A 26,558-nucleotide genomic window follows, 5' to 3' on the forward strand; every position below is an offset into this window, starting at 1 on the left:
ATGGTGATGGTGATGATGATCGTGATAGTGATGATGATAGTGATAATGATGTCAGCAATGGTGATGATGATGATGTCCGCGATGGTGATGATGATATAGTGATAATGATTTCAGCGATGATGAGGATAATGATTTTGACGACTGCAACGGTAATAATAGTTAAGGTGTTGATGGTGAGCCGTTGATGAATGTGATAATGTTGACGCCGTTATAATACTGATGATGTTGGCGTCGATGCGAGTTTTAGCAGCGATGACGACAACTGCAGTGTGTGTGTCTTGTGTTATAGCTGGCACTGGGGAATGTGATCAGTGCCTTAGGAGACCAGACTAAGAAAGGAGGACATGTTCCCTACAGAGACTCTAAACTCACACGCCTACTACAGGATTCCCTGGGGGGAAACAGGTAACAATAGAGAAGTAGTAAAGGAGTTCAGACTCCAAGTAATGACAATATAAATGGAGTTGGGAGGTCGGAAAATCCAATTCATTGCTTTTGGCAGCGCTCCTCTGCATCCATTTCCCTTTAAAAACAAATGTCTTCTTAACTTCCTGTTTGAGTGAGCATCATGATAATTACCAGAACTGATGTGTTTTTGGAGGCCACATATCTCAACATCGTCTGTCCCAGGTTTGCTGGGAGTAGTGGCGATGAGGCAGGCCTTTAGTCACACATTGGATTTCATGAAATTGGGACCAAAACCATGGGTTAAAGCAACAAGAAAACAATGCTGTATGCTCACAGGAAGAAAATAATACCTAGTTGCTGCATACGCTTTTCAGTTAAATGTCAACTCAACAAACATTCCATTTACTGTTGACTATGTAGGTTGCCATTTTGGTGTGACATAGGTTATCTGAAAAGAAGCTCTCAGAATTTCAACAGCATGCTTTAAGCTGTAAAGAAGGGTGATGAGGGGAATGAAAAATGCGGGCAGAGCATGACCAGAGCACATGGCTGAGTGCTTTCGGACTGAAATGGAAGCGGGACAAATAGCATCCAATCCAGCATTTTGGAAACCTGCTCTGGGCTCAAGCCAAATCAAGAGCTTTCTGTTCCTCGCTCCACTCGATTTCCACTCTGCTCACATACTCTGGATGGGAAGGAATGAATGGAAGGGTATAAAAATGCTATAAACAATAAACCATTTACGATTTACTATTTATTATGAGCTGTCCTTCCTTCACCAGCCTCCTGTGTCAAACTATACAGCACCGACATGCTTGTTTTTTATTCATGTGGGGTCCAGAAAACCTATCCCCTAATCCTAGTATTAACCCTAACTCTTACCTTAACATCCTACATCCTACCCCTACGTAACAGTAACCACAACTGCACCTTTTAACCTAACCCTTAAGCTGGACATGTTTCCTAATGGGGACCGGACAGAAAACCTTGCACAGACTGATTTGTACTGTATTTTGTGGGGACCCCACAGGTACTGTTAGACCTGAACCCCCAACACACACTCCCTATAACGTCCTAATCCTCTCCTCAGTCGAACTGTGATGATAGCGTGCGTGAGTCCATCAGACCGGGACTTCATGGAAACACTGAACACCCTGAAGTACGCCAACAGAGCCAGGAACATCCGGAACAAGGTAGTGGTGAACCAGGACAAGACCAGCCAGCAGATATCTGCCCTGAGGGCCGAGATCGCCAGGCTACAAACGGAGCTGATGGAGTACAAAGCGGTGAGGATGTTGAGAGGCATGGATGTAGGGCAGGAAGTGTGGGACGATGGGTGGTGGGTAATTAGAGATAAAAGGGAAGAAGAGGAAGGCGAGAGAGAGCGATGTATGAGGGCTTCCTATTACGGAGTTATTGTTTCACCTAGCTGTCATAAGATGAATGCTCTCTGGATGGGAGCGTCTGCTGAATGACAAGTTCAAATGTAAATGATGGAGGAATGGAGAAACGGAAAATAGTTCTTTTCCTCACGTTGATCACCTTTGACCTTTGATTGTTTGGCAGGATAATGTGAAGGGGCCTTTACCATGGTATTTGAGTAAACAGTGTGCTGTCCCCCCTCCCCAGGGTAAGCGCGTGGCAGGCGAGGATGGCTCTGAGGGCTTTAGCGATCTGTTCCAGGAGAACTCCATGCTCCAGAAAGACAATGACACACTACGCATGAGAGTCAAAGCGATGCAGGAGACCATCGACCACCTCAACACACGAGTCACCACTCTGCTCGCCAACGAGGTTGGCACACTGCTTGCCAATTCAGGTAAGACCAAGAGAGGATCTGCAAATGTTGAGATTGTCTTCAGAGGTGTTAAAAGTACTTTGCTTTGTTCCCCTGGTGAGAGAAGTTACTTATACCAACATTATCAAAAAAGGGGAGTTCATTTAAGTCTTAATTATTGAATTGATTTTCCACCTGACCTTCTGAATGTTCCTGGTGTGGGATATTTTAAGCGTCTTCTCTTTTGAAAAAAGTTATCCTTACACCTACAAAAACGTCTCTGTACTAATTGTGGCTGTTTGAAAATGTTCTCAGCTGTTAAGTCCTAGTTTGATCCATTTTCACACCTAACTCTGAATGCTCATTGAAGGAGAGGGTTCATGACCCTTCCCCAGACTTCCTCTTCTGAAGAGCTTTCAGAGGTTTTGGGGAACCAATGATTTGAGACCTTTCGACTTTATTATTTTTGGCCTCAGCCAATAACATGAAGTTAAGAACCATTTACGTGTGATCTCCTTGTGACCCTACTGTGAACTCTGACCTCTAGGTGAGGGCAACGAGGAAATTGGGACTCTGATCCAAAACTACATCAGAGAGATCGAGGAGCTCAGGTAAGAGGTCGTAATACAGCGACTGGTTCCATTGGGAGGGGATGGGTTTTATATGGACCATGGTCTACACCTGTCTCTTTCTATACCCCTGGGAATATTTTAGTTGAAACGGGAAAGCAGTTAATGGAGTTTTTGTATTTTGCTCTCATTTTAGAGAGTTTTGTTGTATTGTATGTTTACAGTAAAAGGTATGTTTAACTTGTCTGTTTGCCTTTTGTCTCTCTCTACCTCCTCCTTTGTCCCCTCAGATCAAAGCTGTTGGAGAGCGAGGCCATGAACGAGTGTCTTCGCCGCAGTGTGACCCGTCTCTCCTCCCGCTCCCAGTTCCCAGCCTCCGCCTCCCATAGCGCCTCCCCCGGGAATCACCAGTTAGGCTCCTCGCCATCCTTGTCCATGGAAGCGGAGATGACGGACGTGATCCGCAGAGCAAAGATGGACATTGAGAGGCTGAAAAAGAAGGAGAGGAGCCAGAGAAGGATGAGGTGCGGGGGTAGAGGGGGACGTGGAGGGGAGAGGAGATGTGAATGAAGGACAGGATTTGAGCAAAAGCAGAGTTGGGCTCAAAACCATTAATAGTCGGCGAGTAAATGGTATTGGAATGGGGCCGGTATTGTAGGGTAGTAATGCCATTACAGAGAAAAGCAGCTCTCCCTCACTCTACCACTAAGTATTAGGAGAGAGAAAATGCAAATCCTGCAAAAAAAGCAGAAATAGTCACAGGTTAACACAGGCTAATTCAGTTTTAATCTAAAATAGAGAGGGAGGGGTAGAGCACGCAGAAAAGGAGAGTTCTCTGCTAATTACTTATATTTTCACTTGGCAAAAGTCCAAAAGTAAAAGGCGTTGTCATTGGCCCAGCCCCAAATCAAATACAAAGAACATGTTTTAATAAATGGCTCATCCATATTGCTAATAGATTCATAAAGCTTTTCAGATCATTTATGAGCTTCTATGTGTGTGAGAGTGTGTGTGTTATAGGATGTGTGTGTGTGTTTTATCAGAGGAGACTTGTTTGACATTGCTGTTAATGTGTTTTGTAGCATGCCATAAAAGTGAATCTTTCTTGAATTCTGTGACCCCTGAATGTTGCAGCCATAAAGTTACTAGCTTGCAGTTTGCTGTGTCGTTGGGAGACCGGGGTTTGAATCTGACTCTTGGATTTGTGCTCAAGTGAAACCTTGTCAGTTCTTTCCAGTTTTAGGGACTTCAGTCTAGAGTTCCTGTTTGAGTTGACAGCGTGATAAGAACCAAAACAATATCAGATGTTTCATAAGACATATCTCCACATCAACAGTCCCAGGTCCACAGCATCCGTAGAAATATGTAGACAGACTTGTAGCGTGTGGCCTCCAGATTGCAGGTCTGCCAAAAGACAAAGCAGGTGTCATTGGACAAAGACAAAATATTTTCTCAAGTTACTACTTTATTTTATTTAGTTCTTTGTACCCAAAAAATACATTCATGAACTTTCAGTATCTTTGGTGTGCGTGCGTGTGTGTGCGCGTGCTGAGGCCTAATTCATATGTTCTACTTGTAGCCCTGAAAAAGATAAAGGCTTGAAGAAAAGGGTGAAGCTTCACTCTCATGAGAATGGAACCAACACAGAAAACGGGCAGAACGGAGAAAACAGGCAGAACGGAGAAAACCGAGATATGGACTCGGATGAGAACTGCACAGACGACGTGATGTCCCCCCTGCAGGAGGAGGAGAGTGGTTGTGAGGAGGAGGAGGAGGAGGGAGGCAGGGATGACGAAGAGTTCGACAGTGATGAGAGTTTGGTCGATTCGGATTCCGACTCTGATGAAAAAGGTGATGAGCCTGCCACTAGTGCTCTGAAACCATTCCGTTCTTTCTGATGTGGGAGTTCTGATTGGTTCAGGGCTCTCCAGTGTTTTTGACCATGAGAGCTACTTGTAAAACAGGTCTCTGTGCCCTGTTTTTATGTCAGTATACCTGGTTAAATATTGACAACTTTATAAAATCTATTATTTTTCTCAAATTCTGTTAAAATAAATTTCTAAATCATCTTTCTAAATCCATCTTCCTGATTTGAGTTTTTGCTGTACTTCAAATTACAATTATTCATTGGGAGAACATTTAATTGGATTTTCTGTGTCCATGTGAATGAATAAATCACATGATGGGGGACTGTGCCATGTACAGACTGTGCTGTCATTTCAAAGGTTCATCCAATATGTATGAAAATACTCCCAAATTAAAGCTGACAGTCTGCACTTTAACAAGATTGTATCATTTTAAATAAATCCAAAGTGCTGAAATATTGACTCCAAAAAATGAAATGTGTCTCTGTCTTAAATACTTTTGGCATTCACAGAATGTCTACTTTAACCTGGTTGACCTGTTGGAGAACCTGTTCAAAATATATTCCCAATCCTTATATCTGCATTGGAAATGCTTGGTAGAAAAAACGAGCTCAGTGTTGAATTGGAATCAGACTGATGTACATTTCTTTGAACCCTTAAACCTTTTTGCCCTCTGACCTCATCCTCTGCAGCTAACTTCCAGGCGGACCTAGCGGACTTGACGTGTGAGATTGAGATCAAGCAGAAGTTGATTGATGAACTGGAGAACAGTCAGAAGAGACTTCTGCAACTTAAACTGCAGTACGAAGAAAAACTCATCCTGTTGCAGAACAAAATCCGAGACACACAGTTGGAGAGAGACAGAGTACTACACAACCTTAGTGAGTTACCGGCAATGTGGACACAATCACGAGACACACAGCTGGAGAGAGACAGAGTACTACACAACCTAGTTTCACTCAAAATAATGGTATATGCGTGCCCGGTTATATGAAACATGTTTATGTCTGATTTTGAGACACAAAGGATGAAATACCTTCTACAATAAATGTTGAATTCAAAACCCAGGCATTGTAACTCCACAAACCTCTAGAAATAATCCATCCCCCTTTCTTCTTCAGTGTCCATGGAGAACTACACAGAAGAGAAGGCGAGCAGGATCAAGTCCGAGTACGAGAAGCGCCTGAAGGAGATGAACAGAGACCTGCTGAAACTCCAGGCAGCTCAAAAGGAGCACGCTCGGCTACTGAAGAACCAGGGACGATATGAGCGGGAACTGAAGAAACTACAACAGGAGGTCAACGAGATGAAGAAAGCCAAGGTGAGGAGGAGGACGTTTTTTTTAAATATACACAACCGTTCAAATGTTTGGAGTCACTTGGAAATGTTTTTGAATGTATGCTAGTTTTTCATCTGCACTCAGAAAGGAATGGGCCAATGTACTCGTTTTCCAAGAAAACATACATGAAATTAGCTTGAACAGGAAATATAGCAAGATTAATAGGAAATATGCTTTCATCAAAGAATCCTCTATTTGCAGAAATTATAGCCTTGCAGACCGTTGGTATTGTAGTTGTCAATACCAACTATGTTGAGGTAATCTGAAGAGTTTTCACCCATGCATCCTGATGCACCTTCCACAAGTTTGATTGGGTTGATGATGGGCACTCCTTCAAGATGCTCCCACAACAATTCAATAGGGTTCAATAACTCCATTATAGACAGAATACCAGCTGAATGCTTTTTTCTTGCGTAGTTTGAAGCTGTGCTTTGGGTCATTGTCCTGTTGTATGGAGGGATCACCTTCCTTTTCACCTTCCTTTTACCCTGTACAAATCTTGCACTATCACCACCAATGCACCCCCAGACATCACATCGCCTCCACCATGCCTGACAGATGGCGTCAAGCACTCCTCCAGCATCTTTTCATTTTGTCTGCATCTGACGTATGTTATTCTTTGTGATCCGAACACCTCAAACTTAGATATATCTCTCCGTATTATTATTTTTTTTTATCTTCCTTTGTCCAGTGTCTGTGTTCTTTTGCCAATTTTACTCTTTCACTTTTATTGGCCTGTCTGAGACATGGCTTTATTTCTCAGAACAAGAATAGACTGACGAGTTTCAAACTCAACTAGTCTTAAGAATGCCAGTTTTATTGGTTCTTTAATCAGCACAGTTTTCAGCTGTGCTAGCATAATTTAAAAAAGAGTTTTGTAATGGTTTGCTAACACAATGTGCCATTGGAACAGGGAACTGATGTTTGCTGATAATGGGCCTCTGTACGCCTATGGAGATATTCCATTGAGAATCAGCCGTTTCCAGCTACAATAGTCATTTACCACATTAACAATGTCTACACTGTATTTCGGATCAATTTGATGTTATTTTCATGAAACAAATGGTTTTCTTTAGACAAGAAGGACATTTCTAAGTGATCCCAAACTTTTGAACGGTAGTGTATATAGATATATTTTTTGGGGAATGTCATGCTTTTTTCAACAAGAGAAAGTGGGAAAGATATTGTGTTGATGCAGCGGTATATGTGCTTCTGAAGCTGCAGTTTAGACCCCCAAACCAGCCTAGACCCCCTGATATAGCATTTGAAACTGTCTATACATAATATTAATTCCTATCTCATCGGAGACATCCACTTATGTGTTTATAAATACTTCCAGTGTTTTCCCCATTTCAGTTGAGTGCAGTGTGTCCTTCGTTCCCCAGGTGGCGCTGATGAAGCAGATGAAAGAGGAGCAGCAAAGGAGGAGGATGGTCGAAGCGAAAAGGAACAGGGAGATCGCTCAGCTTAAGAAGGAGCAGCGCCGGCAAGAGGTCAGTGGTCTGTGTATGTGTGCGTACATAATGATTGTTACTGAGTCGTTGCTTGTAGCAAAATACATAAGCCTTCCGTTTGCCAATTTGTCTCCAGCAGTATCGCCCCTGCTTGGAATTTGAAGCAGGAATTTTCAGTCTACATATCTCTATGCTGTCCTTGACTGTAGCCTACCTCAGATGTTTAGAAAAGAGGTTTATCTCGCTCCTGTGTTATCTCTGTCTCCAGTTGAAGGTTTCTGACGTTGGGAATGTGTGGTTAGTATACGGATTGGCTAACATGCCCACTTCCCTCTCTTTAGTACCAGATCCGTTCGCTGGAGTGTCAGAAGCGCCAGCAGGAGTTGGTTCTGAGGAGAAAGAGTCAGGAGGTGACAGCATTACGGCGGCTGGCAAAACCCCTGTCTGGTAGGATGGCTAGACGGCTCCAGCCACTGGATTCGGGAGCAGAACTTTCTGCCAGCACCACCTCTTCTGAACCTGAGTCCAATAGGTGAGTAGTACTGCCATTTATAGGGTGTGACCCAAATGGAACCCAGTTCCAGTGGCGTTGTTAGGCCTGAGCGTTCGGGGCTATAGCCCCAGATCTTTTATGAATAACCCCAGATCTCAAATTGACCCCCCCAAAAAAGTATAAATTGCCCCTGATGTATTCATCTATAATTCCGATCGCGCATTATGACATTGTAGATGTGTAGGTCACAAGCGTGTACAGTACATCGAAATGTTCATGCCCCGAATGTATTGTGGTCCTAGCGACGCCTCTGCCCAGTTCCCTATATTGTGCGCCTTGTTGACGTTTCAAACAGGTCGTTTTGTGAGAAGGCTTTTGAGATGTAGTCCAGATAAAAAAGATAAATGCATTTCATGTAAAACAAAGGATGGACACAAAATAAAAGCTATCAAGCGTTCTACCTTTTCTAATAGTGTTTTAAGAAAACAGTTTAGTTTTTCAGTGTGCGAGTTATTGAAGATAGTTATGTTCTCCCTCCCTCCATGTCTGACTGTCAGGACCACACCGACCAACGTCTCTAACATCGTTCGACAGTGGAACTCTAAGATCAATGGTTACATGGGCGAGAGTGATGGAGCCACCCCCAACGGGACACGAGTCGTTAGGTAAACGCTCATATTATTTTCTCTGTCTGTGAGTGAGTGTGGCTGAATGTAGCTGCATCATAAGGTGATTCTTTTTGTCCTCAGTTTGTTACAGTTCGGTTTTATGCCTCATCTTTTCAAAGTCAATTATTTTCTAATTGAATTGACATGAGTGGTATGTTAACCCCCTCCCCCTCTTCCCTGATAGCAGGAAGCGAGTCCAGCCGAATAAGGGTGTCCAGGGAGGTAGCACCAGTTTCGCCAAGGCTGCCCGTCAGAAGTGGCAGACCCTGGAGAGGCGGATCCTTGACATCGTCATGCAGCGGATGACCATCGCCAACGTAGAGGCAGACATGGACCGTCTTATTAAGGTATGAGGTCACTTCCTGCCGCTTCCAGTCTGACTCCTAGGCTCCATTATTGGACCTTGTCATCACAGAGATGTGATGAAGCCAGGAGGATGCTGTCATGATCCCTGCCTAGTGGGCTTAATGGATGTTTGTTGTTCTAATGTGCGTGAGACAGAAGCGCGAGGAGCTGTCGGTGCAACAGGAGGGGCTGTCGCGTAAAAGAGAAGTGCTTATGGCTGAGGGGGAGGGGCTCGATGGTGAAGACCGCCTGGTCCAGGAAATCAACGAGGACATTGAGGTTCTGAACGCCAACATCGACTACATCAACGACAGCCTATCAGACTGTCAGGCTACCATTGTTCAGATTGAAGAGACCAAGGTGAGAATGCACAGATGAATACAGGAACAGACACACAGCCCTCGTAGTATATACAGTAATGTCCTGCTAGTGCTGTGTGAATCTCAGTGGCATGCAGACAACTGAAGCCTGGGTGTTTCCCGCAGGATGAGCTGGACTCAGTGGACACCTCAGTGGTCATCAGCTCCTGTTCTTTGGCCGAGGCCCGACACCTCTTGGACCATTTCCTGAAAGCCTCCATTGACAAGGTATCTAGGACCCGGGAAAACCCTGTAGCTGCAGTTTATTCTAGTTCATTGTGGTTCTGGTTCATCTCTCAGCGAATGTCGACGTGAGCTTTGCCAATGTGGAAATGGTCGCTTCAAGGGTTCCTGTAAGGTTTCAGATATTTTGAGAAAAATAAAAACAAAAAGAAAACCCTTTGAAGGAGAGTACCGTTGGTAGGTGATGTAGTTGGAGGATCTGTAGTTGGTGTATGCCTCCCCTCTGCTGGTCATCTCTGGAACTGCAAGAACAGATCAGTTGTAATACTGTTGGTTACCATAGGACAGGAGTAGACAGCACAATCTCAGTGACAGAGCTTGTGTACAAAAACATTTAAGTGTGTTATTTGATTCAATTGACACGCAATTACATAAAGTATTTATTTGTGGGAATACTTGGGGACAGATATCCTAAATTAATATTATTCTTTTCTGTGTGTGTAGGGTTTACAGGTGGCTCAGAAAGAGTCTCAGATCCGTCTTTTGGAGGGCCAGTTGAGACAGACTGATATGATTGGGTCGGCCCACAACCACATCATCCTGGATGCGCTGAGAGAGAAGGCAGAGTGCATCCCCGAGCTGCAGGCGCTCATTAATAACGTACAGCAGGGTGAGAAAACAAACCCCTTCACAGAAACACATACATGTTTAGACGCGGACTCACTGACTTACTGTTGTTTCTGTCTCCACAGAGAATGGTTACACCAGCACTGATGAGGAGCCGTCAGAGTTTAGCCAGGCCTCTGATGGCAGGTAAGACCCCCGGGTGAATCTTAAACCCAACCCCAATCCCCTACATACTTGCTCGGAGTAACCTCAATGGTGATTCGTAACCTCTTTGGGACACATTCGTGACTTGAATAATGCAATTCATGTTCCAAATTGTATTAATTCTTGTTAACGATTGAACGTGTAGGGAATATTTATTTTGTTTCTGTATATGTTTTGTACATGAAGCACGTGAAGTTTGAAATCAGACATAAAGAAAGGCACATGTCATATTTTCAGGCACACCTATCCATTCCTTTAGTGTGTAACTGCCCAGGCTCCAACGCAGTGTGGTGCCCTATGGGATTCCACTTTGCCCACAACATTCTCCTGGCATTTGCCCCTCCCTGTAGAAAAGCAGACTTATCGCTTGCCTTTTCCCTACAGCATCTCATTTTTCAGATTCTGACATGTCTGTCTTTTCCCTTTCCTAGCTACGTCGTTGTTGCATAATCAGTGTTTGAATTTATGAGCATTTGTTTTTTTCTCTCAATCATCTTCTTGACTCATGTAACATTATATGCCTTGGGGTGTATTCAAACAAAAAATTTTTTTAATACAATTCTTCTTGGGAAGATTCTGTTATATGCCATTCTCTTTGATGAAACATTTTGCAAAAAACATTATACAACCCTAATTACTTTATGATTTATATGAAAAACTGTTATTGTGCTGAAAGGCAAAGGAATAGCAAGACATTTTATGACCAAATTCCTCTTACCATTACATTTTACCGGGTAAATTACATAAGTGACACAGACTTGAGCATTTGGACCTGGACTTGAGCACAAGCAGACTTCAGCCATAGACTTGACTTGTGGACTGTGTCTCCTGAAGGTGGTGCTGACTTGGACTCAACTCTGACTTTGTGATCCTGACTAATGGTTTAGTGACTGAACTGTATCACTGATTATAAGATTCCTCTTGTAGTGGTTGACCCATTTTTCTTTAATGGCAAATCAAGCCTGAGATTTGAAAGCTTTTTCAATCCTCAAATACATTACACGGCCCAGGGTGTTCCAGGAGTCTAAGCCTGCTTCAGCAAAAACTCCTCTATCTCATCTGTCTTCCACCACTTTCCTGTCCAATAAAGCATTGAATCACAGAAAATCAACAAAAAACTATAATATATTGCTATTGTTATTGTCCTGAATTGACTGAAATTGTGCTCTGTCATTGTTGTGCTTACATAACAGTCTCTCTTATAATCTCTCTCTCCAGTGTATCTCAGATGAAGTCTTCTGCTAGTCAGGATGACTTCAAGCTGAAAGTTCAGGTAAGTGAACATGTGTTTTGATGATTTCAGGTGAATTACCGAGTCTGACTCCTCAACATCATGGGTTTATTTAATTAGTTTATGGTGGACAAGTTTTGTTGAAATCAGACAGTTGTAGTAATTTGAGTGGCCAGGAGGTGGCAGCATATGCACATGAGTTATTTGGTCCATAATGGCCTTTACAGAACTCTCAAACTATGATTGAACTACCTCTAGTCCAGTGTTTCTTAGTCCAGATCCTGGTCACAAACCTAATTCAAACTAAAGGCTTGATGATAGGTTGATTACATCAATCAAGTGTGTAAGTGGTAGGGCAACATTTGAAACCGGTGTGTGAGTGCTTGAGCAAAAACAAAACGTGCACCCCTTTGGGTCCCGAGGACCAGGATTGGGAAACACTGCTCTAGTCCAAATGAGAGCAAGTCCACTTCACTCACCTGGTTAATTTACTGAATTAAATGTGTCCGACATGTGTCATTAGACTGAACATCCGATGGAAAGTTGAATACTTGCAGTGAATGGAACCGACTTGCCATTGCTTCCAGCATGTCATTCTTACAGAAGTGTAGTAATGGCAAAAGCATTGATTCTGATGATTTGTGGCAATTTCAGCTTGACAAGTATACAGTCATCTAGACTCGTTGGAAGGAAGGAAAATCTAGAGCGGAAGGCAATGCTTTAAAAACCTCACTTGTCATTCATGAGAATCTAAACAGACTTTTCGATTGAGGGCTTTGTCTCAATTGGTGGACTCCCCTGAGGTTTCGCGAGTTTAGTCGATTAGTCGTGTTCACTCAGAATATTCTTCCTACTCCCTCTACTTCCAACCTCCCAGACGGAGCCTCGTCTCTCAGCCCAGATGAAGGCTGTATCGGCCGAGTACCTGGGCCCCATGTTAGACCCGTCCTCCAAGAACATCACCAAGTCCCTGGCCTCTCTGACGGACATCCAGGAGAATGGGGCTGGCGTCAGTGGCCTCAGCCTGACCCTCCCCATCTTCAGGGACAGAGTGTCCAGGACCATCAGCCTGCCTGTCCGAGGACACACTTTGTGAGTCCTTGGCTGTGGAGCCCCTTTCCCTACTGGGGAGTAACAATATGGCGGATGGTGGCTTCTGAACTGCGTCACATGTCAGACATCTAGGGAATAAACTGTATGCATGCCAATGTGTGTTCGGTCACAATTGCCTATGTTAATGGCGGCTGGATATGGCTAGGAACTGGAGTGTTACATGGCAAAACTGATCTGCTACTAATGCTTGACATCTCTCTGTCTCTTTCTCTGTTTCTCTATCACTCTCTTTATCTCTTGCTCAATTGCTCTCTCTATTTAAATGTATTTCTATGTCATCCTCTCTATGTATTTATCCTCAGTCCCAGGCAGTCTCGTGGGGGAGACACCTCTCCTCTAACTAGGAGGAAGTCATATGATCGGGGCCAGTCTTACAGGTAGATAAACCCCCTCCCCTTCAATCACTTTTTTTCCCCTATTAACACTAGAAAGGCCAAATAATTTTGACTTAATTTCACATTTTTAGACTAGGCCCTTATTTTGAAGAGATCTATTTCAGAATGTTACTTTTTCCATGTATATCCAAGGTTTCACACAACCATGCGACCACAGATAGCCTGCTGTACAGTGGAGTTATAGAAATTAATTTGACATTGAATGTATTTTTGAGACTTTACTAAACACAACCAAATATATTTTACAAATTCATATATGCAAAATACACTCACCTAAAGGATTATTAGGAACACCTGTTCAATTTCTCATTACTGCAATTATCTAATCAACCAATCACATGGCAGTTGCTTCAATGCATTTAGGGGTGTGGTCCTGGTCAAGACAATCTCCTGAACTCCAAACTGAATGTCAGAATGGGAAAGAAAGGTGATTTAAGCAATTTTGAGCGTGGCATGGTTGTTGGTGCCAGACGGGCCGGTCTGAGTATTTCACAATCTGCTCAGTTACTTGGATTTTCACCCACAACCATTTCTAGGGTTTACAAAGAATGGTGTGAAAAGGGAAAAACATCCGGTATGCGGCAGTCCTGTGGGCGAAAATGGCTTGTTGATGCTAGAGGTCAGAGGAGAATGGGCCGACTGATTCAAGCTGATAGAAGAGCAACTTTGACTGAAATAACCACTCGTTACAACCGAGGTATGCAGCAAAGCATTTGTGAAGCCACAACACGCACAACCTTGAGGCGGATGGGCTACAACAGCAGAAGACCCCACCGGGTACCACTCATCTCCACTACAAATAGGAAAAAGAGGCTACAATTTGCACAAGCTCACCAAAATTGGACATTTGAAGACTGGAAGAATGTTGCCTGGTCTGATGAGTCTCAATTTCATTTGAGACATTCAGATGGTAAAGTCAGAATTTGTAAACAGAATGAGAACATGGATCCATCATGCCTTGTTACCACTGTGCAGGCTGGTGGTGGTGGTGTAATGGTGTGGGGGATGTTTTCTTGGTACACTTTAGGCCCCTTAGTGCCAATTGGGCATTTTTTAAATGCCACGGCCTACCTGAGCATTTTTTCTGACCATGTCCATCCCTTTATGACCACCATGTACCCATCCTCTGATGGCTACTTCCAGCAGGATAATGCACCATGTCACAAAGCTCGAATAATTTCAAATTGGTTTCTTGAACATGACAATGAGTTCACTGTACTGAAATGGCCCCCACAGTCACCAGATCTCAACCCAATAGAGCATCTTTGGGATGTGGTGGAACGGGAGCTTCGTGCCCTGGATGTGCATCCCACAAATCTCCAACTGCAAGATGCTATCCTATAAATATGGGCCAACATTTCTAGAGAATGCTTTCAGCACCTTGTTGAATCAATGCCACGTAGAATTAAGGCAGTTCTGAAGGCGATAGTGGGTCAAACACAGTATTAGTATGGTGTTCCTAATAATCCTTTAGGTGAGTGTATTTATTAGTCTTTTAGAGTGTTTTAGTTAGAATGACTCATCTTGGCAAGAAGGTGGTCCATAAAGCCCTGGCCTTGCTAGTTTTTGATGGGAAGTGTGTTGTCACCCTTAAAATTCACTAGACATGACCAGTCACTCAGTCAACCTCTTCAATGTGTGACGGAAACGTAACACTTGGAAAACAAGCCGTTTCATCATTTCCCGCATTTCTCCATCCGCCCCCCCCCTCCCCGGTGTCCCCCCTCCCTTCCTTCTCCCCATTGCTCTCTCGCAGAATTGCTGATGGGTATTCCCCTCCCTCCTCCCCCCCTCTCAGAACCCGGAACGACCGCAACGTCTTCTCGAGGCTCACCAGCAACCAGAGCCAAGGCTCCGCACTGGACAAGTAAGAACCCCGCGCACTCTGTCACCATGAAACACGGTCACCATGAAACACGGTCACCATGAAACACGGTCACCATGAAACACGGTCACCATGAAATGCCTCCGCAGCTCTTGGTTCTCCCCACCATCCATCTTCCCATCAGTTTACTTCCATTGGTCCTTTTTTTCCTAATCATCCAACTATTTGTAGGTCCTGATCCTGTGGTTGTTTGCTAACATTTACTTTGGCTAGCACCAACAGCAGCTCACTACAGTCGGGAGTCTAGACCCATGTTTCTCAAATATATTTGCTAATAGCAGTTTTGAGCACTTTCAGCACCCGTGGACAGATGGGTTGTAGGCCGGAAACCAAACTGTTGAGAAAATGAACGCAGAAAAAAAGAGCTCTGAACAAGGCGATTGAGTTCCTCCAGAGTCTCGTTCTCTGCTCTGCCAATGGACATGACGGCATTTAATTGTCATCCTCTTTAATTCCTGTGTGTAGTTTCTAATCTTTATTCATCCTGCTTGGTTGTGGGGTTTATTGATTCCCTAATTAATGTACAAAGTGTTGTGTGTGTGTGTGTGTGTGTGTGTGGGTGTCTGTCTAAATATACTGAGGTGGTCTGTGGCTGCCACAGGCAGCCTGTGGATTCTCATTGCCTAAACCATGAGTGAGTAAATGAACATAGAGGAAGTCATTCCTCGTGTGTTCTTTGTCAGCATGCAGACATTTTTGGGGGATTGAGGTCACTGGGGTCAGGCCCAGAGCAGGATGTGATGAAATTACATGACAGTTGGGCTTATTTCACATGGTTGGTTTAGTGAACATTTAGTTTATCTTCTAAGGTTTAGTGAAAGCTTTGTTTGCCTTATGGTTTATATTAATTTCATTGTTTTTCAGTGGTTTATGTTTAACATTACGTGAACATGTTTTGGGATCACTTCACCTCCCTCTCTGAGGTATAATGTTTCTGTGTGATCAGTTATTTCAGGTTTCTTTGCTGTATTCTCCGTTTAAACTGTAGTTTTCATTATAAGAATTAGATTTTTCAATTCATTGTATGTTAAACTCAAAATACATGTGTTTATATAAAAAAGATGTCACTGGAAATAAATGTGTTCTGGGAATGTTCCTGCTTTGAATAGAAGACTCAGACCTCTTAGTCTGTTGAAACATATGCTACAGTCCTCTATGGGGTCAGTACAAAACATCCAGAACCTTTTGTAACTTCTCCAAAAACAGTTCTGTTCAACAGCAGCTGAACAAGATTTACTGTGGAAAATGACAAATTGCACTTTTACAAACCAATTCATCAGTAAGCTGGGCAAATATCCCTGTAAACCACGAACAGTATTATAAAGCTGATATTATGGTGGAATTTATTCAGGTTATATAATATTATCTTCCTACAGCTTTGCTCCCTACAGACATCCTGTATTTACAACTGACATGACATAGCTTGCTCTTTCATGGAAACAGTCCTGTAAAGGGAGCAATGAAATATTCATAGGGTGCATCCAAATAAAACACTATCCCCTTTATAGTGCACTCCTTTTGACCAGGAATCTGTCATCCAAATAGCACACTATCCCCTTTATAGTGCACTCCTTTTGACCAGGAACCTGTCATCCAAATAGCACACTATCCTCTTTATAGTGCACTCCTATTGACCAGGAACATGTCATCCAAATAGCACACTATCCCCTTTATAGTGCATTCCTATTGACCAAGAACCTGTCAATCATATAATGTGCAATTTGGAACTTGACAATATTTTTAATACTGGCTTTATTGCAGGGGTTTGCCTCACAGATTTGTCATTGTTCTCCCTACTCACAACCCCGAATAAGAACTACATCGGAGCAGATCTTTCCCACAGAGACAGTGAAATAACAGTATAGGGAGGTTCTTTGGAGACTTTCAGTCTTTTTGACAACCCTGTCCTCTTCTTCCTGTAGATAAGCCATTCTCCTCTCCCTGCCTTGCCACTTCCTCCTCCTTTACTTCCTGGTTATTGGGAAACCCTAATCTCAGTAACCCCTCCTCTACCTTTTCTTCTCTTTTGTAACTGTCTATATGGCTCTTTTTAATTTTTTTCACCAAATGCCTAAATCCCCACCCTCTTCTGTAATCTTGTCACATGCTGAAACAGACTGTCACTCAGGCCACTCCCCTTCCCCCTGACCTAACCCTAACCTGCATCTAAACCCTACCAATAGGCTATTAGCCTTACTCCTCTAGCGGTAGAGCTTAACTTGATGTCTTTTGCTCCTAACCTCTTTTCCTCTCCTCTTAACATTTGTACCCCCCCCTTCTCCTCTCCTGCTCCTGTTTTGTCTTCAGGTCGGATGACAGCGACTCCTCTCTCTCCGAGGTGCTCAGGTAGACATAATCTGTCCGTCTCTGTCATTCTGTCTCTTCTCTCACCTGATTGGTCCCTCCTCCCTTTTCCGGGGTGGGAGGAGTCGATGTGGGAGCATGCTTTAACCTCATTGTCTCCCCCTCCCCCTTGTCCAGTCTTCTTCCACCTGTGGGGGTTGTGTGTTTACCTCCCCCCGCCCCCATCTGAGTTTACATGTTCTGGAGACCTTGGATGAAATAATACCCATTTCTGGGTGAGAACTGTTCCATTTATTCAAGCTCAGACAACAAAAAATAGGGATTCAGAAATGATAGCATCTATAAAGGACTGATGGCACAGAAAGGGACCTCAGTTGTGCTTACGACCACTTAAACTCCGTCTCTCCCATCCCATAACCATTGACTTGCATTTCTGCACTGGCGTATCAATCACTGTTTTCATAACCATTCTAAAAAGTTCCCAATTACGCATTGATTCTTTGAAATTGCCCTGAAGCGGTTGGCTATACCAACATGAATAATTTAAGTCTTATGGGGGTGCTCTGGTTGATATGTGGACAGGGCTGGTGCTTGTTCAACATCACCAGAGAAGCCAAGCCAGGGAAAAGGCTGTATTACAGCCTGTGTTGTGATAAGAGTGTTGTTTGCTCAATGAACCATGATTGGTAACCTATGCAGTAGCCAAATGTTTGTGTCATCAAAACCAGAGGACAAATCTGTCAGTTGAAGTCCATTAACATATTACATTAATTCATGTATCATTACTTGACTGCTAAAGAACTATATAGGCCAATAATTAAAAAAACACATAGTTACATATGTTCAGAGTAGCCTGCGAAATTCATGCGCCAAGTCAGCTTCAACATTTCAAAATAATCATGTGACCTCCTTCATAGTCTACGGTGTTATCAACTAAAGATAACTACCAAAACCAATGTGTTCCAGTAACGATGCCGGAAAGCTCCCACTGTGCCGCCAATCTTAAATGACTCTCATACAACAGATAGGCTTCTAGTTTTCATTGTCGGAGGGGAGGAACCCCAACCCTGGTATCTGCTAGCTTGACTGATGTCCTTTCATGTCAACAATGAGCCAGCTGGTTAATGTTTGTACAGAGTTTAACCGTCATCCTTTCAGACCGCTTGTGAATTGAAGGAAAATAAACGAAAAGCGAGCGCATAATCAGCGGATGAATAGTTAATATGCCGAGTTCCCTTGGCTTCCATAAACACACGCCTATGTATGTCGATCGGCCATCGCAGTGCCAGTCCCGAGCAGCCTGGGAGTTTTCATATCAGAAACAAGACCGGTAGGCGAGCGGCAGAGAGAGTGGAACGAGGAGACCTCAAGGCGGTACATAGCTGGTTGTCGCTGTGAATTCTCTCTCTTTCTCTCTCTTTCTGTTTCTCCAACTCTGTGATAATCTAATAGAGAGCGATATAATCAAGATAAACAGTGCAGATCCATCCCACCTCTAGCTGCGCTGATCATCTTCCAGACGTGACAGGCTTATTACATCCCCGGCTTCCGTCAGATTCATACATAGACAACTGAATTATCGCAGACGGCTCTTCCTGATCTCATTATATGGGCGGCCAGGTTTCAACATTCAATTACCCCAAAAACAGGCGAAAACGGTTGCGCAGCAATACTATACATTTACATCATTTCACGGGCAGGACCAAATATGGTAACTGTAAGGCTGCCTTTGTGAGAGCAATGTTTTCAACTGCTTGCTTAAAAGCCCCCAGTTGTGCTTATCGCAACGCCAGAGAATGTAACTGGTCGTCTGAACAATGGGACTAGAGACACATTTTAAGAGCTGACAAGGGCTAACAATTTTAAAAGCTTATTGGTTAACTTGTCAAAGTTTCCTTCAACTCCCCAACAAGGTTAATTTAGAAAAACCCGCCCCCACCCTCTTGTCCATAAACGGGACGTACAATTCCAAACATTTGCAAGTGTGAATTTTGAATCTAGTTGATATACTAGCTGTGTCACAACTAAAGTTTTCCCTTGTGCTCCCCTCTTCAGGAACATGACAAATGTAATCCTCCCCCATTTATATACACTCACCCACCTTTCCCAGAAGCCTCTACTTCTGTCTGAACACTGAAACGGGATTGGCTCTCAGAGCCAGGACACCAAAGAGCTTGCTGTGGATTTGCCGAGAAGTTGCATGCGGATGTGATGTCACATCATGTTGTCGTGGTGTTATTTTTTTTAGCTCACTCCCGTCCTGTTGTTTTGAGTTCAGTTCCACTTATCCTCTCAGGCCCACGTGAAGCCGCCGCCGTTCACTGTCATCGTTCACATGAGCTGCACCGTGTTTTCTGTAGAACCGGGGTTGTGTCATTTTGGTTGGTTTTGTGGTTTGATTCCTTTGGCTCGGCTGTGGCTGGACGTGCATGCTGCTTGTATTCCTCTCAGCTCTTTGTTGTCCAGAATGTTTCGACTGCCTGGCTGAGGCAGCTCTTGCAGCCACCACATGCTGTTCACCTGGTTTGCCAATATAAAGCACGGCCCTCCGAGGAGGAAAATGACAAGTTTGTGCGTGCATGTGTCATTGTGCGCACACGTGTGTGTGTGTGCGTGTGTGTGTGTGTGCGCGCGTGTGTGTGCACGTGTGTCCGCGATGGGTCCAGAGAGACAGATCTGTCCCAGATTTACCTTTAATCACTGGTTCCTTTATGACCACACACTCCTGTCCCCTGGTCTCTCTCCCTCTCTGTGTACTCTCTGTCTCTCCAATGCCTCGCTCTCCTCTCGTCCTGTCATCCAGTGATTCCAGTGTCAGTGCAATAGGAAACACACTGGAGACCAATCATCCATCCATCTCTCCGCCTCGCTCGGCCCCCTCCCCACTGCGCGCTCTGGGACCCACGTCCTGCCTGCGAGAAGGGAGGCTTGGGAGTGGGAGAGATATCGAGAGGGACAAGAAAGGGAGAAGGAAAAGGAGAGGGACAAAGAGAGTGACTGGGAGGGATTATGAATGACTTGCCCAGAGAGTTAGAAAGAGTGGGATAGAAGATAAGAGAGGAGAGCCTCGTTATTTTCTGAGGGGAAAGAGGTTGTTTCCACTGCCAGCCTGGAGATGGATGGTTTTAGAGAAGTCTCTAATTGGTCTCCTGAAAAACAGAGAGATGGAGGAAGAGGTAGATGGAGATAGATGAAGGAAGAGGATGGACAGAGATGTAGGTAGAGGTTTCCATATGTTTATCTCCTGCAGGGGGCATGACAGAGCTGTGCTTCTTTAAACCTGGCTGGAGTTTGTGTGTGTGTGTGTGTGTGTGTGTTATTCAGTGAGGTGTGAATACTTTGTTTTCATCTGTGGGGGGGGGGGGGGGGGGTTGTATTCGTGTATGAGGTTTGTTTTCGATGATTTGTGTTGGGGTTAGTGTTTTGCGTGTTTGTCTGGATGTGTGTGTGTCTGTCAACGTGTGTCAAATGCTGTCTGTGTTCTCTTCAGGGGTGTGATCACTCCCACCGGGGGGGTCAAGGGCGGCCGAACAGCACCCCTTCAGTGTTCTGCAGTAGCTGAAGGACATTCAAAACCGGTCCTTTGTGTGGACGCCACAGACGAACTGCTCTTCACTGGATCCAAAGGTACAACCAAGTGATTGAATCTTGAATCCTATATATATAGGGCCATAGACAAGTATTTAGACCCCTTCACTTTCTACACATTTGTTATAGACTTCCTTAATAATTTATTTCAAAAAATATTGCCTTCAATCTACACACAATAATCCATAACAATGAAGCAAAATTAGGAATGTGTGCCCATTTATTGAAAATAAAATTCTTAAGTTTCTAATTTAAGTATTCAGACATTCTGAGCTCAGATGAATCCTGCGTCCTTGGATCATCTGCTAGATGTCTCTAGAACGTGACTGGAGACAACCTGTGGCAAATTCTGTTAATTGTTGATGATGTAGAAAGGCACACGGCTGTCTATAAAAGGTCCCACACTTCACAGTGTATGTCAGAGAAATTACCAAGCCTTGAAGTACAAGGAAGTCTTTGTCGATCTCTAAGATCTATGCTGAATTGTGCTGAGGCACAGATCTGGGGAAGAAAACCTTGAAAGTATCCAGGAGCACAGTTGGCTCCATCATTGTGAAACAGAGCCCTTTCCCTAATTCTGTCAGGCGGCATGTTGTATGGTTTTACTCAGGAGTAATCTCTGTCTAGCCACTGTAACATTAAGGCCAGATTGATGGAACAATGCAGAGTTGGTTGCTTTTCTGTCAGGTTCTCCCATCTCTACCAAGAATCTCTGAAGCTCTGTTAGAGTGGCCATTGGGTTCACCTCCCTGACCAAAGCCCTTCTTGCCCAGCTCCATAATTTGGATGTATGGCCAGTTCTAGGAAGAGTTTTGGTGGTTCCATACTTCTCCCATTTCATAATGATGGAACATTCAATGCATTTGGACTTTTTTTTTAAACTTTTGGCAAAGCTCTCGATATATCGGTCAATTTTCATTCCTACCTTCACCTATGGTCATGAAGGCTGGGTCATGACCGAAAGAACAAGATCGCGAGTACAAGCGGCTGAAATGGGTTTTCTCAGAAAGGTGGCTGGCTTCTCCCTTAGGGATAGGGTGAGAAGCTGAGCCATCCGTGAGGAACTCGGAGTAGAGCCGCTGCTCCTTTGCATCGAAAGGAGCCAGTTGAGGTGATTCGGGCATCTGGTAAGGATGCCCCCAGTACGTCTCCCTAAGGAGGTGTTCCAGGCACGTCCAGCTGGGAGGATACCTCTGGGTAGGCCCAGGACAAGGTGGAGAGATTATATTTCGACACTGGCCTGGGAACGCCTCGGGATCCCCCCGTCAGAGCTGGCAAATGTGGCTCGGGAAAGGGAAGTTTGGGGTCCCCTGCTGGAGCTGCTGCCCCCGCGACCCGATACCGGATAAGCGGATGAAGATGAGCGAGAGATATGAGAGATGAGAACTTTTGGCAGATCTGTCTCTTAACACGTGTTTGGAGGTTTTTATACAGTACTTTGGACTTCATTGCTTGGCTTTTGCCCTGACATCCTTTGTGAAGTGTGGAACCTTATAGACGTGTGTGTGGACAACTTGTACATTCTAGTTGTAGATCTCAAGGATGATGGTCAGAGGACACATGATGCTTCTGAGTTCAATTTAGAGTGTTATGTTTGAATACTTTCTAAAGGCACTGTTTGTTGAATGAAAGTCCAAGCAGCGGGAGCAGTGTTGTGGCCATTTTGTTCTTTGAATCAAGAATTGAGGACATTTCATTTTTTCATTGTCTGTGGTTTTGACTCTGACGCCTCTGCTTTCAGATCGGACATGTAAAATATGGAACCTGGTGACGGGGCAGGAGATTGTCACTCTGAAAGGGCACCCCAACAACGTGGTCTCTATTAAATACTGTTCCTCCTCCTGCTTGGTGTTCTCAGTCTCCACCTCGTACATAAAGGTCTGGGACATACGGGACTCTGCCAAGTGTGTCCGCACACTCACGTGAGTGGCCGTCTCTCTCCACCAAATACAGTTTACCTTCCCCACCATCACAGACCAGTCAGTGCAATTCTTTATAATATATACAATACCAGTGAAAACTTTGGACACCTACTCATTCAAGGGCATTTAGTTTGACTATTTTCCACATTTTGCAATAATAGTGAAGACATCAAAACTATGAAATTTCATTGAATCATATAGCAATCAAAAACGTGTTAAACAGTTAAAAAAACGGATTATCTCTGCATGTATGGTTCCCACAATGAAGCATGTAGGAAGAGGTGTGATGGTGTGGGGGTGGTTTGCTGGTGACACTGTTGCCAATTTACTTAAAGGCACACTCAATCAGCATTGCTACATCAGCATTCTGCAGCTATAGAGAGTTATTCTGCAGCTATACAGTGTGCTACATCAGATGACCTGGCCTCCACAATCACCTGACCTCCATTCAGTTTGACAGTTGAGATGGTTTGGGAAGAGCTGAACCGCAGAGTGAACGAAAAGCCCACAAGTGCTCAGTATATGTGGAAATTCCTTCGAGACTGTTGGAAAATAAGTGAGTGACTACCTCATGAAGCTAGTTGAGAGAATGCCAAGAGTGAAGTTGCCATCAAGACAATGGGTGGCTAAAGAAGAATATATATTTTTTAAGTTATATATATATATATACACTTACCTAAAGAACTATTAGGAACACCTGTTCACTTTCTCATTAATGCAATTATCTAATCAACCAATTACATGGCAGTTGCTTCAATGCATTTAGGGGTGTGGTCCTGGTCAAGACAATCTCCTGAACTCCAAACTGAATGTCAGAATGGGAAAGAAAGGTTATTTAAGCAATTTTGAGCGTGGCATGGTTGTTGGTGCCAGACGGGCCAGTCTGAGTATTTCACAATCTGCTCAGTTACTGGGATTTTCACGCACAACCATTTCTAGGGTTTACAAAGTATGGTATGAAAAGGGAAAAACATCCAGTATGCGGCAGTCCTGTGGGCGAAAATGCCTTGTTGATGCTAGAGGTCAGAGGAGAATGGGCCGACTGATTCAAGCTGATAGAAGAGCAACTTTGACTGAAATAACCACTCGTTACAGCCGAGGTATGCAGCAAAGCATTTGTGAAGCCACAACACGCACAACCTTGAGGCGGATGGGCTACAACAGCAGAAGACCCCACCGGGTACCACTCATCTCCACTACAAATAGGAAAAAGAGGCTACAATTTGCACAAGCTCACCAAAATTGGACAGTTGAAGACTGGAAGAATGTTGCCTGGTCTGATGAGTCTCGATTTCTGTTGAGACATTCAGATGGTAGAGTCAGAATTTGGTGTAAACCGAATGAGAACATGGATCCATCATGCCTGGTTACCACTGTGCAGGCTGGTGGTGGTGGTGGTGTAATGGTGTGGGGGATGTTTTCTTGGCACACTTTAGGCCCCTTAGTGCCAATTGGACATCGTTTAAATGCCACGGCCTACCTGAGCATTGTTTCTGACCATGTCCATCCCTTTATGACCACCATGTACCCATCCTCTGATGGCTACTTCCAGCAGGATAATGCACCATGTCACAAAGTTCGAATAATTTCAAATTGGTTTCTTGAACATGATAATGAGTTCACTGTACTGAAATGGCCCCCACAGTCACCAGATCTCAACCCAATAGCATCTTTGGGATGTGGTGGAACGGGACCTTCGTGCCCTGGATGTGCATCCCACAAATCTCCATCAACTGCAAGATGCTATCCTATCAATATGGGCCAACATTTCTAAAGAATGCTTTCAGCACCTTGTTGAATCAATGTCACATAGAATTAAGGCAGTTCTGAAGGCGAAAGTGGGTCAAACACAGTATTAGTATGGTTTTCCTAATAATCCTTTAGGTGAGTGTATATATATATATCACACGCATCTCGAGAAGAATTTAAGAGACCACTGCACATTTTTCTTTCCTTTCCAAGAAAGTTGAAAAGGATGGTTTTGAGTGAGGAACAGAAGGGTTAAAAATAAGAGACCACTGCAAATTCAACGCCTCTATTCCTCACTCAAAACTTTCCTTTTCAACTTTTTTGAAATAAATGAAAAGTTGAAGTGGTCTAAAAATTTTTACGGAGCTGTATATATATATATATCATATTTCGTTTAGCCATAACAGTATGACCTCCTACCTAATATTGTGTAGGTCCCCTTTTTGACACCAAAACAGCCCTGACCCATCGAGGTATGGACTCCAATAGACCTCTGAAGGTATGCTGTGGTATCTGGCACCAAGATGTTAGCAGCAGATCCTTAAAGTCCTGTAAGTTGCGAGGTGGGGCCTCCATGGATCTGACTTGTTTGTCCAGCACATCCCACAGATGCTCGATTGGATTGAGATCTGGAGAATTTGGAGGCCAAGTCAACACCTTGAACTCATTGTTCTGTTCCTCAAACCATTCCTAAGCCATTTTTGCTTTGTGGCTGGGCACATTATCCCATGGTGCATCCTGGGATCATGTGTTCTCCAGGTATCCCACTGACAGGTGCCATGATAACTTGATTATCAGTGTTATTCACGTCACCTGTCAGTGGTCATAATGTTATGGCTGATCAGTGTATATACGGTCATAACATTACAGCTCCGGAAAAAATTATGGGACCACTGCACCTTTTCCTTTCCTTTCCAGAAAAGTTGAAAAGGAAAGTTTTGAGAGAGGAATAGAGGCGTTCATTTTGCAGTGGTCTCTTAATTTTAACCCTTCTGTTCCTCACTCAAACTCTTCCTTTTTGACTTTTTTGGAAAGGAATGAAAAAGGTGCCGTGGTCTCTTCAGCTGTATATATAGATATATATATATATATAGATCTCGATTTGGTGTAACATTTCTTTGGTTACTACATGATTCCATATATGTTATTCCATTGTTCTCCATTTTCTTCCCACAAACCCTATTTTCATGTCACTCTCTCTCATTCCAGGTCGTCGGGCCAAGTGATTTCGGGCGATGCGTGTGCGGGCACCACCACCCGTACCATCACGGTGGCACAAGGCGAATACCAGATCAACCAGATAGCCCTGAACCCCTCAGGCTCTGTCCTGTATGCTGCGGCTGGCAACACAGTGCGCACCTGGGACCTGAATAGGTGAGTGAACTCCTCCATTCAACCCGTTGCTGTAAGGTGTCGTTCTGCTCCTGACATTTAGCTTTGGATGTAGAAATCGCCTCCTTCTCTCCATCCATCACTCACTATAATACCTCTCCTTTCTCTCTCTTTCTCCCTACCTGCTTCTCCTCTCACTCCCCTTGCTCCTCCCCTGGCCGTCTTACTAGGATGACAGCGCTGGGGAAGCTGACTGGTCATATAGGTTCCGTGATGTGTTTAACTGTTGGTCAGTCTCTCCTGGGAAAAGACCGTGTCATCACTGGCTCCAAGGATCACTACGTAAAGGTACTGAATGTGTTCACACTGAACAGGCATAAGCAATATTCTACTTTGTCAGGATGATTGTGGTGTGATATTGAAACCAGCTGTTCTGGGACAATGATTTAACCCCGTTTTCTACCCGGTTCTTCTAAGGCTTTCGATGTGGCGGAGGGAATGCTGGGTAATGTTGGCCCTGCCCACAACTTTGAGCCTCCTCACTACGACGGCATCGAGTGTCTGGCCATTCAGGGGGACGTGCTGTTCAGCGCGTCGCGAGACAACGGCATCAAGAAGTGGGACCTGGAGAACCACGAACTCACACAGGTGGAGAGACACACGCAGACAGTTGGGCCGGTTACCAAAACTGTGCCGGTTTTAATCCCAAGCCGGAAGGGAGAGAAGAAGGGGGTGTGAGCGTCACTGC

The 26,558-nt window shown here is 44.1% G+C and overlaps 1 protein-coding gene across 11 annotated transcripts in view; it reads left to right on the forward strand.

The window, feature by feature from the left end:
* kif21b (kinesin family member 21B) overlaps window positions 1-26,558 on the forward strand; it is a 63,881-nt gene that overhangs the window by 29,027 nt on the left and 8,296 nt on the right. For 4 of the 11 annotated variants that reach the window (XR_002198078.2, XR_002198079.3, XM_020055639.2 and 1 more), the window contains exons 7-32: window positions 290-405; window positions 1,499-1,694; window positions 2,038-2,227; window positions 2,733-2,796; window positions 3,045-3,278; window positions 4,334-4,605; window positions 5,312-5,500; window positions 5,741-5,940; window positions 7,344-7,451; window positions 7,754-7,944; window positions 8,463-8,570; window positions 8,758-8,920; window positions 9,075-9,278; window positions 9,404-9,505; window positions 9,965-10,130; window positions 10,213-10,273; window positions 11,510-11,564; window positions 12,400-12,614; window positions 12,938-13,012; window positions 14,787-14,897; window positions 17,223-17,261; window positions 20,710-20,846; window positions 22,549-22,729; window positions 25,688-25,852; window positions 26,041-26,158; window positions 26,288-26,458. Coding sequence is in view for 5 of the 11 variants with exons in the window: in XM_020055639.2 (XP_019911198.2) it covers window positions 290-405; window positions 1,499-1,694; window positions 2,038-2,227; window positions 2,733-2,796; window positions 3,045-3,278; window positions 4,334-4,605; window positions 5,312-5,500; window positions 5,741-5,940; window positions 7,344-7,451; window positions 7,754-7,944; window positions 8,463-8,570; window positions 8,758-8,920; window positions 9,075-9,278; window positions 9,404-9,505; window positions 9,965-10,130; window positions 10,213-10,273; window positions 11,510-11,564; window positions 12,400-12,614; window positions 12,938-13,012; window positions 14,787-14,897; window positions 17,223-17,261; window positions 20,710-20,846; window positions 22,549-22,729; window positions 25,688-25,852; window positions 26,041-26,158; window positions 26,288-26,458 (3,831 nt within the window). In the remaining 6 variants the exon portion in view is untranslated. The remainder of the gene's footprint in view (window positions 1-289; window positions 406-1,498; window positions 1,695-2,037; window positions 2,228-2,732; window positions 2,797-3,044; window positions 3,279-4,333; window positions 4,606-5,311; window positions 5,501-5,740; window positions 5,941-7,343; window positions 7,452-7,753; window positions 7,945-8,462; window positions 8,571-8,757; window positions 8,921-9,074; window positions 9,279-9,403; window positions 9,506-9,964; window positions 10,131-10,212; window positions 10,274-11,509; window positions 11,565-12,399; window positions 12,615-12,937; window positions 13,013-14,786; window positions 14,898-17,222; window positions 17,262-20,709; window positions 20,847-22,548; window positions 22,730-25,687; window positions 25,853-26,040; window positions 26,159-26,287; window positions 26,459-26,558) is intronic. The other 7 variants (XR_002198080.2, XM_020055642.2, XR_002198081.2 and 4 more) reach the window with 5 other exon arrangements.

Source organism: Esox lucius, chromosome 17 (genome assembly GCF_011004845.1).
Source record: "Esox lucius isolate fEsoLuc1 chromosome 17, fEsoLuc1.pri, whole genome shotgun sequence".
Classification (NCBI taxonomy): domain Eukaryota; kingdom Metazoa; phylum Chordata; class Actinopteri; order Esociformes; family Esocidae; genus Esox; species Esox lucius.